Below are 19,288 nucleotides of genomic sequence, written 5' to 3'. Positions count from 1 at the left end.
TGCTTATCGTTAAATCAAGCCTATTTTACACTATTTTTATTTTGATTAACAAGTCTCGGTCGCACGCGCAGTTGGGATCTTCTCTCCACAATGGATCGTGTGAAGAGTTCCATGCAGCAAGTCCCGAACCCGATTCCCAAAGTGCTCAGCCGCCGCACTGGCGGTGCCAATAGTTTGGAAGTTGAAAAGGAAAACTTCGAGCGCAGTCAGGTAAGGAATTATAAGCACCGCAGAGCAAGTTTATTCATGCATGTGGGTCATTGTCAAATAAGGTTGTGTGCTATAAATGAGAAATCTGAAATATATATATATATATTTTTGTTTAAAACACATTTGTCAAGTGGTAGACATGTAATATTTATGCCCACGTTGGTCTCATAACTTTTCTTTTACAAAAAAATATTAAATTATTTAAAAAATATGTATTAGTGTAACTGTCAAGTAAAATGTACTTTCCCTAAACCTTAATTACACGTGAGTGTACACAGCTTAATCGTTAATTAAAAAAAAAATATATATATTTTTTAGGCACTATATATATATATATATATATATATATATATATATATATATATATATATATATATATATATATATATATATATATATTGTTTAAGTCACGAATATCAAGACGTTTTTGGTTACTCCAGCTGACCTCAACAAAATGCCTTTTAATAAAAACGTCTAATGGGGGTCCTCGCTGTTTATTTTATTGTTATTTTGTGAGATGACAACAGAATTTTGGTCTATAATTTTTATAATAATTTTTTCCTAATAATAATTTTATATATAATTATATATATATTAATCAGTTTCACTTCTCATATATATTTTAAGAAATAATAATAAAATATTATTCCAAACTATTTGCCAACATTAATTTTAATCAAGAATTTCAACTTTTAATGAGACTCAAAAAAAAAATGTACAGACTCGCTTACACCACTTGGACATTTTTTTACTTTAAGCCCCCCAGAAAAATATAAAAATGACTGAACTTGGGGGTCCTGGGTAGCTCAGCGAGTAAAGACACTTGAGTACCACGCCTGGAGTCGCACGATCAAATACAGGGTGTGCTGAGTGACTCCAGCCAGGCTTCCTAAGCAACCAATTGGCCAGTTGCTAGGGAGGGTAGAGTCACATGGGGTAACCTCCTTGTGGGCGCTATAATGTGGTTCGCTCTCGGTGGGGCTTGTGGTGAGTTTTGCGTGGATGCCGTGGAGATTAGCGTGAAGCCTCCATACGTTAGGTCTCCGCTGCAATGTGTTCAACAAGCCATGTGATAAGATGCACGGATTGACATCTCGGATGCAGAGGCAACTGAGATTCGTCCTCAGCTACCCGAATTTAGGCAAGTCACTAAGCCACCACGAGGACTTGGAGCGCATTGGGAATTGGGCATTCCAAATTGGGGACTTTGAACTCCAAAATTGACATCAAAACCATTTTTATCATAGTTAAGGATTATTCAAGTAATAGTTTTGTGTGAATTGCATTTTCTTTTTATGTTGTTTTGAATAACTTAATAGATCTGGACCAAAAATGAGCACCCCCATTATTGACCCGTTGACCCATGTATCGCCAGCGAGCTCTTTGAAAATGGTTCACAGTAGCAGGAGCAGAAAGATTGCCGGGAGCTAGAACAAATTGTGAATTTGAATAGTATAGTATTTAGTATTCAAGTACATAATTGTCTCACACGCTATTGTGAAAGTCACAGCTGACTCTACACAGTGTGTGTTTGTTATGATGCACACCTTTTATTCAGTCATCTGAAGCAATCCACTAATGTGTGTTTGCCAAAACCATAAAATTAATGTTTACTGCAATGTACAAACCATAATGTTTACAGACAGAACAGGAACTGATTGCCTTATAAATTCACTTTCAGTTCAGTGAACCATGGACATGTCACACCTTTTTATTATCAGTGGCTGCCAATCAGTCCAAGGTCTAGTATCACTAGGATGGGAACAAAGTTCTACCATGGTACTCCTTCAGTTTATTTTTATATTGGTTATTGCTTTCAAAGAGCCATTACGAATGTAATTGTATGCACACAGGTTGGTGGAATCCACATGGGTGTAATGAGAGGTTTAACTCAAATATCATTTTGAATATTAATATCAAAAAGTTCATATCGGAGGGATAATCTGTGAGTGAATCCTGTGTTTCCAAACTGATGCCCATTTATCGAGCAGCTGTTAAAATGCTTTTAGCAGTTCAAAGATGCAGTACTAACCCGATGGGCTGAGTTTGATAGTCATGGATTCTGGTGCATGCCATCAGCCTATATTCCATTTCCCATGTGTGAGAGAATGGTAGATGTAGTCTTCAGTGTTTTGGAAAATAATAGCACAAATAAAGAGCAATACAATATCATATATTTATGGTAAGCCTCAAATAATGCAGCCAGTACCCGGGTGTCTGAGTCTAAAAGTGTGTTGTGAGGAATGGAGGAAATCATTCTCATTGTTCATGCACTCTTCTCACTTCTCTGGGGGTCTTCCCCCTCCTCATCCAGAGACAATCAGGAAAAGTAGGTCACATGAATGAAGCTGCAGTCGACTGCCATAGTGGTGGGTTTCAAGTCTGAAACAGCACTGCCTCATTATGGCCTATTTTCGTTGCGGCGATGCAAATTTGCTTGATATTTGGAGTGGTAACAATGACTCCTCACAATCTGCACCATCATGTTTGATTCAGTCATGCTCAATTCAGTTCTCACGTTTACAACTAGGCCAGTGGGATGGATTAGCGAGACTCGTGACACATGCACCTTGATCACTGGGTCAATCCCAGGCACGGGAGTTCAGTTGAAGCGTTTGCTCATTTCATGTTCGCACAGCACCTCAGCTGTCTTTTGATACTTATTTGATTTAATCAATCGAAGCTTTTATTAAACTGAAAAGTTGAACAGATTTGACTACAAGACGTTGACTGTCACAGTCATCCAAGATATCCAATTATAAAGCCTAAAATTATGTCATTCTTCTTCACACAGACATTTGAAAATAATACTTAAAATGAAAATTATGTCATCATTTACTCGCCCTAAGATGTTATTCCAAACCCATATGACTCTTTTTCTTCTGTGGAAGACATGTTAGGCAGAATGTTAGCCTCAATCACCATTTACTAAAAATCAGGTCTTAGTGGGAAATGATACTGTGAGCAGTCCGTATCAGCTAGTTTTCCTGGAGGAAGTCAGATCCCATAATTTCCCATCTCTTTTCTGCCCTTGGAACTCTATATTTAGATTATTGGGCCTTCTGTGGTGTGAGTTCGGCCTGTTTTAAATGAGAGGATGTTAGTGTGGCGCTCTGTAATGACATGAGCGTGGTTTGCCTTGTGGCTGGCTGTTAGAAGACTAGTATCTACTTAAAATGTGTTTCATGAGGAGGAAATCTTAGCAGGGAACGTTTGTTGTGGTCAAAGTCTAGCAAAGAGGCATCCGGCCAGCCTCGAAATCTTTCTGAACATGTTCAGAAAGTGTTTGCCAAATATAAGTAATCAAAAAATCAGTCATCATGTGCACAGTAAACATCCTACAGAACAGTTTGTATCAACGTTCAAGATTAGCTTAAAGGGATAGTTCACCCAAAAATGAAAATTCTCTCATCATTGATTTTCTTTCTTCTGCTGAACCCAAACGAGGAATCTTTAGGTCCATAAAATATAAGTGAATGGGTACAAACATTTTGAAGCTCCAAAAAAAGCACATAAAGGCAGCAAAAAAGTAATCCATATGACTCCAGTGGTTAAATCTATATCTTCTGAAGCAATGTGATAGGTGTGGGAGTGTTCAACTTTTGTTTTTGGCGATTTGCATTCTTTGTCCTTTTCGCCACCTACTGGGCAGGGAGAATAATTTATAGTAAAAAGGATCAAGAAATATTGATCTGGTTCTCACCCACACTTACCATATCACTTCAGAGGACATGGATTTAACCACTGCAGTCATCTGGATTACTTTTATGCTGCCCTTATGTGCTTTTTGGAGCTTCAACATTTCTGGGTTGAGATATTCTTCTAAAAATATTTGTTTGTGTTCAGCAGAAGAAAGAAAGTCATGTACATCTGGAATGGCATGAGGGTGAGTAAATGATTAGATAATTAAATTTTTTGGGTGAACTATCTCTTTAATGCTAATTCAGGTCATTCTATTTCTGTTCTTAATTTTTCCTGTAATTCCTCCTGCTGCTATATCAAACTAGCCCACTTTAAAACAGTTAAGTTTATGACCCTGCATCTCTTGCGCTTGTGCGTTCCTTCCTGTGTTTGTTCCGTTCCCGTGGAGGAGTTCTGGGGAGGAGACTAATCTTGCTTCCCTCTGTTTTTCCAGGACTCACCAGCACATACCCAGACAGTCTTAATTTACTCTCTAAGCACTCCGTCTCTACTTTCTCTGTATACTATAAATGTCCTACTTTACTCAATACCTTAAGTATCTTAATTTCTAAGTCACTTTGGATAGAAGCACCTGCTAAATGATTCAATGTAAATGCCACTTTCCATGAATATAATACTTTATTGTCTCAGACTCCCAGCACTTGTTAACATACTCTGCAAGTATCTGAAAGCAGACGAGTCTAGTTATGCAAGCTTGATTTTCAAATGTGTCACACTGCAATTCGCATAACACAATGCATTCTCAATGTTGCCACAAGTATGGAGCCAGAAATACGACAAAACAGTTTGAATTAGAATTGTGTAAATTTGAATTATAGACTTTTGAATTTGAATTATAAATGTATTAATTATGAGCCAAATCTACTATTACGTTGTATTTTAAATAGGTTTGAATTTTAATTTTTTAAACTCCAATCCTGGACATTTCATATTAAACGAAATTGAATAGTTTTTTTTTATTGCACAGTTTTATAAATATGTATTTTCAAACAGCAAATTTTTGGTTCTGAGTTCTTACACTGTAAATATTCCATTTAAAAAATACAGCTTCAAGTTTACAAGATGAAGCAGAAATTCAGATCTACAGAGAGTGGGTCAGAGATCAAGCTTCCGTGTTCCACAGGGAAGAGTAGAGGGTCTCGGAAAAGTCGAACGGTGCATTTTGGCTAATTACAGGTCGAGGTGCAATAATTCTCCTGCGCGAGCCTGATTCAAAAGGTCACCATTCTGACCATGAATTGGTTCTTAAAATGTTATGATTTATATTTTTGTGGTTAGCACATTAGCACATTCTCAGCACATGAGACATTTGTCTAAGCGGTCTCTGGTATTTGTTTAAGTATAAATTATATTTAGCATGAAAGTGATTAGTATGCGTAAGAGTAAGCATCACATATATCTCAATAATGAATGTAATTGTGCTTCATTCTGTGATCGGAATTCACATCAGATCCAAGTCGGATGTTTTTTCAAACATTTGTTGGTGTTTGTAAGTGCGTTTTGAGCTCAAGACATGAACATCATGAATGATCATTCTCATTATGCCATTTATTTTTAGTTTGACTGTCCCGTTTTCTTGTCAGAAATCTTCAAAGCTGCAAAATAAGTTTAAACAAGCAGCATAAAAAGGTTCGATTTTGGGTAATATTGATTATTGTTAATAATAACAATGTAAAAATGTATAAGTCTTTTTACGGTTTCATAATTTTATTCATCATTATGGTCATCATTATGAAGGCATTTCAGTGCCATATATCCGCATTATTGATGCTCGCACGCGCGATAGAGTAACGTAATGGTGATTTATATAGTAATAATTGTGAATAAACATACTGTCATGCAAGAAAAATGTAAGACTTTGTCTGACAATAAAGTCAATATCTATCTATCTATATCTAATATCTATGATAGCATCAGTTATTTTTGCACACTGCATACTGATTAGCGAGATCTTGTCAGTGTGCAAAAAAGATATGCACCAATCAGAATAGTGAATTAAATATCACAGAATTCGAGTTAAAAATAATAATAATAAAGTTGCAGCTTGCCGCTGTTTAGAAATCGCATTTTGCGGAGTGCTAGTACTTACGTAAAGTATGTTTCTGGCCTTAGAGGAACAAATCCCATGTTTTCATTGTGAGAACTATTTTGGAAAGGCTATTATCTAACATAAAATTAACATAGCACGAAAAGTTGTATTTCCCCTTTAAAGGTGCAATATTTTGACTTGCACCTAGTGGCATGGATGCAGCACCATTCAAAATCAACAGTTTACAGTTTTAGATGCCATTGTAGAAATGTACTATTCACAGTCAGCCATGATTACTTTCTCTTATTTAAACATTCTGATACTTTCTGTGTATTTAAACATTACTTTCTCGGCCCATGACCCAAATTAGACATTTTGTGTTTACCTCGGACCCACACTTAAACGTGCAATACATTGTATTTGCTATATCCTTTAATTTACTCACTTTTTATAACTAAAACAATTATGATATAGACAGACTCTAAGATACATCTTTATTATTCTTTCACAGACTCTTTAACAGATTAAACCTGCACTATCAAACTGTAGAAATAAAGAAAAAAATATATGTTGATATTGATCAAATCAATTGCATCTTTTTTGAACTGGAAAGCATCATATTTTGTTACCCCTACAAACATGTAACATGACAACCATAGTTCTGCCAAAAAAATACCATAGTTACTTGTAATGTAAATACAAATTCTAATAAAAAGATGGTGGGAACTTTTAGTCAGGAAAAGATAGAAATCTTCTGGAAGCATTTTACACAGTTTGGAAGTGATACGTATGAATTTCAAAATGTATAGTAACAATAATTGCAGTAGCCTCACTATGGTATTTTGGCAGGAAATATTGGTTGCCATGGTAAAAGGTTCATGCATTTGTGAATAATAGTTTCCACAGAACAGATATGATCAACAAAAATGTGTGTCAAGCTTTGAAAAATCTGCATGACACACAAAAGTACAGAGCGTTACATGAACTTTTCATCTTGATCTGACAGAACTTTCGCAGCTTTCTCTTTTTGATTTTCTCCCCTTTTCTCCCCAATTTGGCATGCCCAATTCCCAATGCGCTCTAGGTCCTCGTGGTGGCGTAGTGACTAGCCTCGATCAGGGTGGAGGAGGACAAATCTCAGTTGCCTCTGTTTCTGAGATCGTCAATCTGCGCACCTTATCACGTGGCTCGTTGAGCGTGTTACCACGGAGACATGGCACGTGTGGAGGCCTCATGCTATTCTCCGTGGCATCCATGCCCAACTCACCACACGCCCCACCGAGATAGAGAACCACATTATAGCGACCACGAGGAGGTTACCCCATGTGACTCTACCCTCCCTAGCAACCGGGCCAATTTGGTTGCTTGGGCGACCTGGCTGGAGTCACTCAGCACGCCCTGGATTTGAACTCGCGACTCCAGGGGTGGTAGTCAGCGTCTTTACTTGCTGAGGTACCCAGGCCCCCTAGATGTCATCTTATTAACAGTGACTCAAAACTTTGAACTTGCCCACATAACACTTTGTTGGTGCTCCTCGCTCTTTGTGAAACATTGTCATCTTTCTGTTTGACGAGTGTGCTCGGTAATAACGGTGTGTCGTGATGTCAAGTGAAGTGACCTGTTGGCCGCATCACCTCCACATGAGAGACAGAGGATATCAAATTATATTTTTGGAAAACTGCCAAAAAACAGTCACAGCCAGCACAACAGCCAGAAAGAGTGCACTGAACAGAGCGCATTTGATCAAGTTCAGTTACTTTTACAAAGGAAATAATTACACGTATATCAAAAAAATGTCACGACCCAACATGTATGGCTATTATAGTTAAAGAAACGTTGCTTTAATCCATGAATGAAGGTGTCAAATAACAGGATATAAATCACTGATACTAAGCGAGTAGTATTCGGCTGGTCATGTGATCTAAATGTGGCCGCCCCCTTGTGTGGACCCTCTTCATGTAGAATAAAAAAGCTTTTATAAGGTTACTTAATATGACTGGAGTCTTCATCTCATGTAAGTGGTCATGATTTTATACAAATATTTCAAAATTATAATACATTTCTTTAGGAGTAAAACTTTTTGTATGAGGGAAAAAAATACTGAGTGCCCCTTTAAATTTATGATTTTGGTTAAGTCTTTACCTTCACTTCCATTGCAAGTGCCTTACTGTAATTGCGTTTTTAACTAAATAAACTAGGCACAATTCTAAATGTTTGTGGTAATCAGCACCCAAATGATGTGAGTTTAACTTGTATTGAACCTGGAATATTCCTTTTAAAGATTTGAACTCCCTTCTTTTCGACACTCTTTCTTTATGTTCAAGTTTTACTGTAGTTCACACTGCTTTTTTTTAATCTAGACTGGGGTTAGCAGGGTTTGTTGGGGTCATAAACAGCAGGAGAGCATGTATGAAAAGCCCTTAGACAGCAGAACATGCTGGCTCTGTGGCCTCACTTCTCTTGCTGTGGATTAAAAATCCTATGCAGGTTTGGCAGGCAGCCAGATGTTTGTGCCAGAAACAGCATTCAGTTCATGCTGCCTCAAACGTGCCATTAATGCATTTAATACAGTGGATGTGTCTTTATCCATATTTTAAATACAGATTTATGGTTGTTATTTCATATTTGTTCTCAAAACAACTATGTCATTTCATTGTGCGCCTGATGTGTCATTATCTAAAGAGAGCAATAAACATGTTTTTTGTTTACTGGAGAGTGGTACAGTATGTGTTGCCTTATACATAAGACTTTAGTTAATGCGAGGACAGAATTAGAGGCCTAAAGAGTGTGTGTACAGTGACTCATTAGCACTGACACTACACAACTGCCACAGTGTCAAACTGGTTGGAATGTGTTTGACTAATGAAGCACGACAGTGTAAACCGTTCCGATGGGCCTACCACACGGTACCAGGAAGTGATTGCCAATTAAAGAGCATGCATTGTTTGGAGTAGCTGCTCTGTTTTTCCTTTTTCAGACACTTTTTTTTGTGTGTGTCTGTGAGTGTTTGGGTGGCATAGCATAGCTTATGCAATTATTTACAAATACCATATCCAGATCAACTTATCTTGTAACTCTTTAAATGTAAACTGATGCTTTTTGGTCCATTTTGCAATAGACTTTTTATGGCAGAGATTTAGCCATGCGATATTACTGAAATATTCATAGATCAAGTAGTCTTTTTTTTTTGTCAAGTTTTTTTTGTTTTTAGGAATTTGGGTTTTACTTTTTGATGATTCTTGTGTGATGTTTTGCAAGACATTTTTATTATGTTATGATGGTAAAGGTAATATGATGTTTGATATGGTACAACTATTTCACTTGTAGTTGTTTTTTTGTTTTTTGTATAAAGGGAAAGTTCACCATTTAATCACACTCATGCCATCTCAGATGTGTGACTTTCTTTCTTCTGCTGAACACAAACAAAGATTTATAGAAGAATATTTCAACTCTGTAGGTCCAAACAATGCAAGTGAATGGTGACCAGCACTTTGAATTTCCAACAATCAAATAAAGGCAGCATAAAAGTAATCCATTCAACTCTAATGGTTTAATCCATGTCTTCTGAAGCGATCCAATCGGTTTTCGGTGAGAACAGACCAAACTGTAACAACTTCTCACTGTACATTTTGCTATTTCAGTCTCTAGGTACGATCATGATTTCAAGCTTGATTACACTTCCTTGTGCTTGACACATGTGCAGACGCTAGATGGCGCTATTGAGTTTGAAATCATGATCACCGAGGAGACCACTGATTTCAAGGTTTATTGTGAAAAATTAGTTACATTTTGGTTTGTTCTCCCCCAAAACCATATGGATCGCTTCTGAAGATATGGATTAAACCACTGGAGTCATATGGATTACTTTTATGCTGCCTTTATTTGATTGTTGGAGCTTCAAAGTGCTGGTCACCATTCACTTGCATTGTATGGACCTACAGAACTGAGATATTCCTCTAAAAATCTTTGTTTCTTTTCAGCAGAAGAAAGTCACACATCTGGTCTGGCATGAGGGTGAGAAAATGGTGAGGGAATGTTCAGTTTTCCATGAACTATATCTTTAAATAGATAACAAAACTCAATAGCTTGAGTTAGAAGAATTACCAAGAAGTTCTGTGCTCAGAACATTTACCCCAAATATACTAGTTACTTTATTGCTGCTTTGTGAAATATCACTATCAGGTGTGATATTTCCAAGTGTTTATGTAGTAACAGTTTTTTTTATTAACTGCTTAATAATAATCTAAATGTTTGTACGTTCTTTATATATCTTCACACATATCTCACAGTCTTAGTGTTCATATTTAAACATAACTCTAAACTTAATTAAATCCCACTGTTCATGTTTGCACATGAGCACCTGTTGGGTTAATAATATATGGAGCTGTTGATACTGCTGTACCAGATTCACACAAGCAACCAAACGAGGGCGCCATTTGCCTAAATTAGACACTGTTTTAGAAACGAGAATATACTAAATTAGATTTATATTATTCTAGCCTTTATTGCGTTACAGACTGCATATTATTGATAAAATATATTGATAATATATATACACACACATACACAGGCGGCCAATGGTTTGGATTAATGTACAGATTTTGCTGTTTTGGAAAGAAATTGGTACTTTATTTTCACCAAAGTGACATTCAACTGATCACAAAGTATAGTCAGAACATTACTGATGTAAAAAAAACAGCACCATCACTATTTGAAAAATTTCATTTGTGATCAAATCTAGACTATTTCCAGCAGTCATCACTCCAACACACTTTATGCTGCATTCATATTGCAAGCAACACGCAGTGACAAAACAATCTCATCTCATTCATTTTCAATGAGAGCTGGCTACTTCCGGCAATACGAGCGACAGTGACCGGATGTGGGTGTGTCCATCGATGCGACAAAGTTAAGAAATGTTTAACTTTATGCAAAAGAAGAGCGATTTTTCGGGAGTGACAGCCAATAGGAGAGAAGATGTAGAGCTCACGTGATGATAATATTTTTATAATAATATTAATTGTAAAGAAACCGCACTGTTTAGGCTCTCCATACACACCACTAGCGACCTAACCGCCAGCCACTGGCAACATGCAGCGACAAAGTAGCTTTATCCTTGAGTAATCATGCCAAATTGATAATCTGGTACTAGAAAATCACTTGTCATTATATCAAACACTGTTTAAAGCTTTTTGGTTCATTAAATGAAGCTTAACATTGTCTTTGTGTTTGTTTTTGAGTTGCCACATTATGCTAAAGACTGGCATGTCTTAAGGTCAATATTATGTCAAAAATGGCAAAAAAAGGAACAGCTTCCTCCTAGAAACTCATCAGTTGATAATTGTTTTGAGGAATGAAGACTATATAATGCTTGAAATTGCCATAAAAGCTGAAGATTTCATACAAAGGTGTACACTACAGTCTTCAAAGACAAAGAACAACTGTCTCTAACATGGACAGAAAGAGATGTGGTTGTCCAGATGTACAACTAAAAAGAGGATAAGTACATCAGAGTCTCTAGTCTGAGAAATATACGCCTCACATGTCCTCAGCTGACAGCTTCATTGAATTCTACCCGCTCAACACCAGTTTCATGTACAACAGAGAAGACTCAGGGGTTCAGGCCTTATGGGAAGAATTGTAAAGAAAAAAAACACTTTTGAAACAAATAGAAATGGTTTGAGTGGGCATAGAAACAGACATTGGACAACAGATAATTGGAAAAGAGTGTTATGCATCTTAACCTCATTGAGCTTTTGTGGGATCAGCTAGACTGTAAGGTGCGTGAGAAGTGCCCGACAAGACAGACACATTTATGGCAAGTGCTACAGGAAGTGTGGGGTGAAATGTCACTTGAGTATTTGGACAAACTGACAGCTAGAATGTCAGGGATCTGCAAAGCTGTTATTGGTGCACGTGGAGGATTTTTTGATGAGAACTCTTTGAAGTAGTTTAAGAAGTTCTGAAATTTGTTTTCAAATTGTAATAGTAATTTTTCACGTTATTAATGTCCTGACTAAACATTGTGATCAGATGAATGCCACTTTGGTGAATAAAAGTACCAATTTCTTTCCATAAGAGCAAAATCTGTACATTATACCAAACTTATGGCCGCCTGTGTGTGTGTGTGTGTGTGTGTGTGTGTGTGTGTGTGTGTATATATATATATATATATATATATATATATATATATATATATATATATATATATATATATATATATATATGTAATGGTAAATTTAACGATTACATATATCTATAATCGTTAAATTTACCATTACAGTGAATATTTAGCATAGTCTGGTTTTCTTTAGGAGCAATATATTTCCTTTAGACCATATTTTTGACCGAGTGGCTCGTCAGCAGTGTTTTTGTACAGTTTTTATTGGAGGATGCTATCTCAGTCTTGCTGTACCACTTCCCACTTCTGTTTCTAATGGTGATGTGCTCTGAAGAATGCTGTGTTTGCTCTCCCTTATTGTCCCTTTAATTCAAAAAGGTTGTGGCAAATGACACCAGTGTATTAAAATTTGGCGTTACAGTATATATGTTGTGTTTTATATCTGCCATGTAATAGTTAGTCCAGAGTCTAACGTGAGGTTTAGTAAAACTGTTTACCACACACGCGCTCTTCAAGGGTGGGAATGCCACCCCTCTTCCTGGACTTGGAATGCGTTTCTAGAGCGTTCTTTTCCAACCATGAAAGTCTAGCCATCTGCCAGTCGGCTCTCCGGCGGCGAGGACGAGGGGGAAATAAGAGCACGACAGGGAAAAGAATAGGAGAGTGACTATTCGATACCAAACCTGGACACATGTTGAGTCAACGGACCGTGCCTCCTTCCTCTGGGACTCTCTGAGAGGATTCGCAGTCTCTCTTCCCCTGCTTTTAAGTCCTGACCAGCGAACCGATCCGCATTCGTCTTCAAAGCACCGTTTGAACTATGGACGCGAATAAAATGGTAGGTGGCCGACAGAATGTTTATAGTTAGTCAGGGTTAGCGGGTCTTCATGTGTTTTTGGGGGTGGGGAGGGACTCGCGTTGATGTTCGCGGGGTTATTTTGTATTGAGGATTCTATGATTTGTTACATTGTGGCTGAAGTTACCGCATGTTAACTTTTGATTTAGAACGTAGCGAACGTTAATTCTAGTGACCGTTACATTTAAAAGTGTTGCACAAATGCCGCTAAATAGTCGTTAGCGCATTAGCTAGTATAAGGTTGACCGTGCTCATCAATGATTTCTCCAAACATTCCCACAAAGAATGAGGGATTTGGACGGAGTCATTGCAAGTGGGCTTATTTAAGCATATTTCGACGGATGGAATTTAAAATGTAACTAGTGTACCAGTGCATTTCAGTGATATGCACATTTTGAAATAATGTTTACAAATGTAAGCAAACATCTGACAATGGAAGTGTATGGGGCCAGTCCACAAACGTTGAAATACATATTGTTTCAAAAGTAAGGAAAGGGAACTGTTAACATTATACGCGTTTACATGATTTTATTGTGATAAAATGGGCTTTATGGCGATCAACAGATTTCAGTGAATACATTCGTTACATAGTCATGACAACAAAGTTGTAATATTGGATATAACTTTACACAGATACGATTCCCTAGCAATTTTATCACACTAAAATCGTGCTGACATGTGTCATGTTTACGTCTTGTGGCTATACTTTTGAAACTTCGTGTGTTTTTTATGTTTATGGACTGGCAACATTCACTTCAATTGTTATCTCCTTCCTGTAACCATAATTTCAGTGATCAACTAATGCAGACTATGCAGGGGTTTGAGGGCGTGTTAAAGCTGTGCATTTGTCTTGCATTCACATTGTACTGATATTTTGCTTGCTTTATATAACATAGCATATTTGTTATGGGCACACTATGTTTGATCGTTGATTTGTCATTTGGTTGGTGGAAACTGCCTTGTTTACTAGCAATACAGGAGACCAGCATTCACACCGTTTCTTTCACACCATCATAGAGCAAGAGTGGAATGAAATCACTGAATTGTTTGTGACTGCACACAATTCATATATGTTCGATTACTGAGTAAAGAATTTTAATTATGTAAACCTATTACGTTTTGTCATGGCATACTTTGCAATCAGCTCCAAAAGCAGGTCCAATAACATCCTTCTGGGTCTTTATGAGTGAGCTCACCCCCATCACCCATACTGGTGGCAACTTGGTTCTGAGAGAAGGCCAGTGACTGCTCCAGCTGTTCTATTTCATATAATGTTTTGGGCTCAAGATTCACTGGTTTGACTTCAATTCCTGTGTCCCTTTCTCTGCTAAAACTCCCAACCAAATATCAACATATTCATTGTGCGATATCTGCTTGTTCTCAAATCCCTCATGTCATGCTCTGTTTGACAATGGCATGAAAACATGTCTTTACTTGAGTGAGGTTCCACCGGAGAATTAGCGAGTGCATTTGTGCAGTCCAGAAGGCTACATTTAAGCTTTGTAGAAAGTCAATAATTGATGTAGAGTGCTTCTGGATTGATCTGTGTCCTCTGGGTTTGCTGAAAGGATTTGATGGAGTCTCAGAAGAGCCTCTTGTTACCAAGCTCATAAAAGTCACTGTAAGGTTTCTTTTTATTGTACTGCTGTTGGACTAGCACCTTTGTCCCTTTAGCCCTTTACAAAAGGCCTCATGGCCTTTGGGCTCTTTTAGAAAATTGCTTCTCTTGTTGAAGTGTGATGAGCTCAGATCTACCATCTCAAATGTGTTTAGGTTAACAGATGGGCCTTTTTTATTTATTTTGATTTTTTACAAATATTTGTCAAGATTTCAAGTTGAATGTGCATATTTTATGTGCTGTAACTGCTCACCATTTAGGCGATTTCCATATACACTCACTGAGCACTTTTTTAGGAACACCTTTACACCTATTTACTAATGCGATTATCTAGTCAGCCAATCATATGGCAGCAGGGCAATGCATCTAGTGAGTGGAAGTTCTGCGGACAGAAATGCCTTGGTGATATGGTCAACAGAGAATGGCCAGACTGGGTCGAGCTGACAGAAAGGCTATGGTAACTCAGATAACCACTCTGTACAAATGTAGTGAGCAGAATAGCGTCTCAGAATGCAGCACATCGAACCTTGAGGTGGATGGGCTATAACAACAGAAGACCAAGTCGTGAACTTAATGAGGACCATAGTGTTCCTAATAAAGTGCTCAGTGAGTGTATTTTTCACCATTTTTATCACCTTCTAGCTTTTTTGCAACTCTCCTTTTACATTTTGGCATAACTTGAATGGTACTTTGTGTTGTCCATTGCAACTTTCCATGCCAGAGTTCTAACTAGGTGTTGACTGAGTGTTTCCTGCAAGTGGAAGTTTGAGTCATAGGCTAAGAGTAAATTATAAAATTGTCTATAAATGGAAGAAACAGTAATTTCATAACATAGTGGTGACCTTTAAAAGAGGTGGAGTGGTATCTGGAGAAAAAAATACAACACTAGTTGCTTACTGCATGCATCAATACCTCCCACTCATCAAAACAGAAAGAAAGGAGAAGTTTGTGGATGTTTTTGTAGCTCGTGAGAGACGTTCGGTATTTTCTGGGTGTGTTGGAGCTTTTATAAAGTTTAGGCCTGTGAACTGAGGGCTACTTCAGGAAGTGGATAAGTATTTTTAGTTGTTTCAGTATTAGTTTAACACCCACGCCTCAGAATAAACTGACGAGAAGCCACAGACCAATACTTCACTCATTGCTCTCAATCGTGCACTTTAAAGTGGCAGCTTACCCTTTGAACTGCCTCAGAGAAGTGAGATTACTCTAAATGGGAAGCTGGATGCGAGGAAGTTGTTTGGGTTGGCTGCGATGCCCTTTGAGGAATGTGGGTAGAGTCGGGCATACTTCAGCCCACAGGAAATGGGAAAGACTGGGTGAACCAAGACAGGAAGCTCTAGAAAAGGCGTCAGAATACTTCTGGGCTTTTAAACTGAAATTGAGAATGGGACAGGAGACCATATGGACCCTGACCGCAATTTAGTGGCCGTTCCACCCCCCCAGCAGGAGGAACTGAAAAGATGTCATCGATAATGTACAGTCCCCAAGTTGATTTTCTAATATTAAACATCATTCAAACAGAACATGTACTGGATTACACAGGAGGACAATTTAGTCCATAATTTGTTCATAAGAGGTCCAGATTTTTAAACCCTTTATGCACTAGGGATTGGTACTCGAGTGGTACTCTGACATGAAAACAATGATTGATGATGAAAATATGTGATGTTTCAGTGACAACTATTCACAAATGTGGGCCTTATTTAGAATTTTAAGATTGACTATGTTGTGATTTTCAGCAATACTTTCACTCCATGGATGGCTCCTAATTTCTGTGGTAGGATTAATGTAGCTAGTCCTTCTAAAAAAGTAATTTATAGATTTTTATATGTAAAAATAGAAACCTAATCACATGTGGACAATTAAACTGCAATTGCCACCGTTGTGGTCTAAAAGTCAAAAATATTTCAACTAATAGATTATTTCATATGAAACTAACATTTAGAAGGGTTGCATTAGTTTGTGGTCTGCATTCAAATTAGTAAATTATCTGTATCGTCCGATAAATTTTCCCATTTGGCCAATTTATTTCTTAAGCCGCGAGGCCACAGAATCTCCTGCTTGCTCTTGAACGAGCGATCTGGGACATGTAAAGGACCAATAACAGTTCATTTTGCATGCCATCATATTACAACAATATTAGAAAATTTACAAGACATCTGATTTTTAAGTCTACGTTGTCTCGTTCCTCCGCAAATCAATATAAACCAATCGGCACTGTGTAATAGCTATTGATTATTGCAAAGAACAAAGAAAAGAACAAAGAAATGCTTCAATAGAGTATTCTGTGATATCTTAGTGTTGCACAGTAGCCTCTACCGGTGCCATAGTAGGGTTACTATCACAGACTCAAGCTTCACATTACTAGCAGTACCACAGTATTTTTAATTAAATAGTTTTATGTATGCACCTAATGCTTGTGCAGCGAGACGCTCATAAGAGCAAGCCAAGGCATAGTCAAGATACAACCGCCAAAGGCACATCTCAAGACTAGGGATGCACCGATCCGATGCCTGGATCGGTATCGACTCCGATACTGAAGCTTTTAGATGGATCGGTATCGGTCCGACGAGCCCGATCCAAATCCGATACTGTGTGTTAGTCATGTTCGTTACTGTCAAGCTAAAAAAATGACATAAAAGAACCCTTAACTCTGGGGTCTGAGGGTGTTTTGGGCCCTGGAGAAGTTTTGACATGCCTTGACGTTTGTGCTTTTTTCAGTTGCTTAAAAACATATTAATGGCTATAGTCTGATAACACTGTATTCAGGACAAACTGGGCTACGATAATGTGAGCAACATGTGTGAACATGTTTGTATTTTTGAGAAAATTAAAAACTAAAACAATATAGTAATTGAGCTTTTGTAAGACACTTTTGGTGTTAGAAAGGTCATATGCGAGGAGGCGTGAATGATCTTGAATATTTATTGTAATTCACACCTGAGGAGACAAAGACCCTCCCCTGGGCCTATCAATGAGGAATGTGACAGAAAGAGAATGAATGTGAGGAGACTTAATGATCAAAATCAAGTTTTAAGTTAAAAGTAATCTGACTATACATTTTCATTACATAAAGACTTTACTTAATTTTAGAAAATTAAAGTTTCTTATGCTCACCAAGGCATTTATTTGATCCAAAATGCAGTAAATATTTTATGGAAGGATGTCAGTTTAGGAAGTTTTAAGATACAAGCCGAGGGTCACTTCTGTCTTAAGGAGCATTAGTACAATGACGAGTTGAGCCAGCTGATGTCTGATTAACGTGTACATGCTGGACGAAGCTAAGGTACAATTGCGCAATCTTGGTCTGTTAGTCTGACTTTGCAAAAAATTGTACTGGTACGATTTCATTTGTACCAAAGTATTTACGTGACATTTAAACAGACTAATCATTGTTGTAGTCCAACTGAAATGGAACTTTTAAAGTGAATGTAAACATACTGTATGATATTCTGATCGCTAGATGTGACTCTGTAAGTCTATGGGATTTTTCCAACTGTTTTATTGTCAGGTGAAATATTATGTCTGATCACTAAGAGAAGTAATAGCACACCTCCTCAACAAGCTCCGATTTGAAGTGTCATTCATGAAAATAGCACAAATGGTGCAGGATTTTCCTAGGGTTTGTGGTTTCACTAAATCTTCATCCCAACATATGAGCAATGGTGTTGATATTGATGCTTGCTTTATCAAGCACTATTAATGATTTATTCTAATATACTAGCCTCTATGATTATGGAGCAGCATGGGCTAAAACATATCTCCTCGATATGAGGAGAGCTATTTCCTTACACACTTCTCGCAAGGCGAAGGGGTCACATTAGGACAGCTGGCCTTAATATCCCTGTAGCCCATTACTCCTGTCTGCGATCACATTGATTTGATTGATATTGTGCACTTGACAGTTTCGTACAAGATGACTGTCAGAAGGGTTCTAAGCACAGAGGTTTGCAGATCATCTTTCACATTTGTTTTGCTTATGTTTGCATCAGCTTCATATAGAGGCAGCCAGTGTCATAGAAATTAAGTGTCTAATGGGCTGACATTACTGGAGGGTGATGGCTTAGATAAACTACTCATGGCATAACAGCCTATTTAAATACTTTCTCTGAAATGCAAAAACTGGAAGTATAGTTGCTTTGTGGTATTCAAAGAAAAAATAATTAAGCAATTTTTAGCAGTTGCATCAACTGATTTTGAAACATCACAGCATGTTGAGCCAGTATATAAGATGATGGAGCAGTGCTGAACAAGAGCTTTTTATGATTTGTGCCATCTGATATATCATGTTATATAAAGATGAGAAAGATTAAGGATTTGACATGCCTCTGCAATGCTGTAAATATTTAAATGGAACAACATGTCTATGTAATATTTCTCCTAATAATTTAATAAATTATATTTTTGTCTGCCTTAACATTTTTCCGTGATTTTATTTTAATGACAATTTGGTGATTCTCACGTAATCTGTAATATTTTACTCCAAAATGAGCCCGGGTAGCCTCTCCTACTACCAAAGTATCCCTCAGAGAGCTACGAGGGTTATTCCCAAAATTAATATTCCCACAATCATACATATTCATTTTTTTAGAAAACAGAGAATCAACTAAATGATTGGCTAAATATAAAAAGTAATTACCATAGAACCTGCTATCATTCTTCACCTTAAATGGACAGGTTCCTGTCCTGAAATGCACTATTCTTCGTCCACACTAGTTTTTCTCAGTTCATTCCATAATAATATGTTTTTCA

The 19,288-nt window shown here is 37.4% G+C and overlaps 1 protein-coding gene across 2 annotated transcripts in view; it reads left to right on the top strand.

The window, feature by feature from the left end:
- The first annotated feature begins 6 nt into the window (after window positions 1–6).
- LOC127629551 (huntingtin-interacting protein 1-like) overlaps window positions 7–19,288 on the top strand; it is a 69,575-nt gene continuing 50,293 nt past the window's right edge. Inside the window, exon 1 of one of the 2 annotated variants that reach the window (XM_052106641.1) lies at window positions 7–210. In XM_052106641.1, coding sequence (XP_051962601.1) covers window positions 91–210 — 120 coding nt within the window. In that variant the 5' untranslated portion in view covers window positions 7–90. Of the gene's footprint in view, window positions 211–12,623; window positions 12,901–19,288 lie in introns of those variants that run through there. The other variant, XM_052106642.1, reaches the window with a different exon arrangement.

This window comes from Xyrauchen texanus, chromosome 36 (genome assembly GCF_025860055.1).
Source record: "Xyrauchen texanus isolate HMW12.3.18 chromosome 36, RBS_HiC_50CHRs, whole genome shotgun sequence".
NCBI classification, from domain to species: Eukaryota; Metazoa; Chordata; class Actinopteri; order Cypriniformes; family Catostomidae; genus Xyrauchen; species Xyrauchen texanus.
Note: the sequence above shows the minus strand (reverse complement) of the source record. Positions and strands in the feature narration are given on the sequence as shown.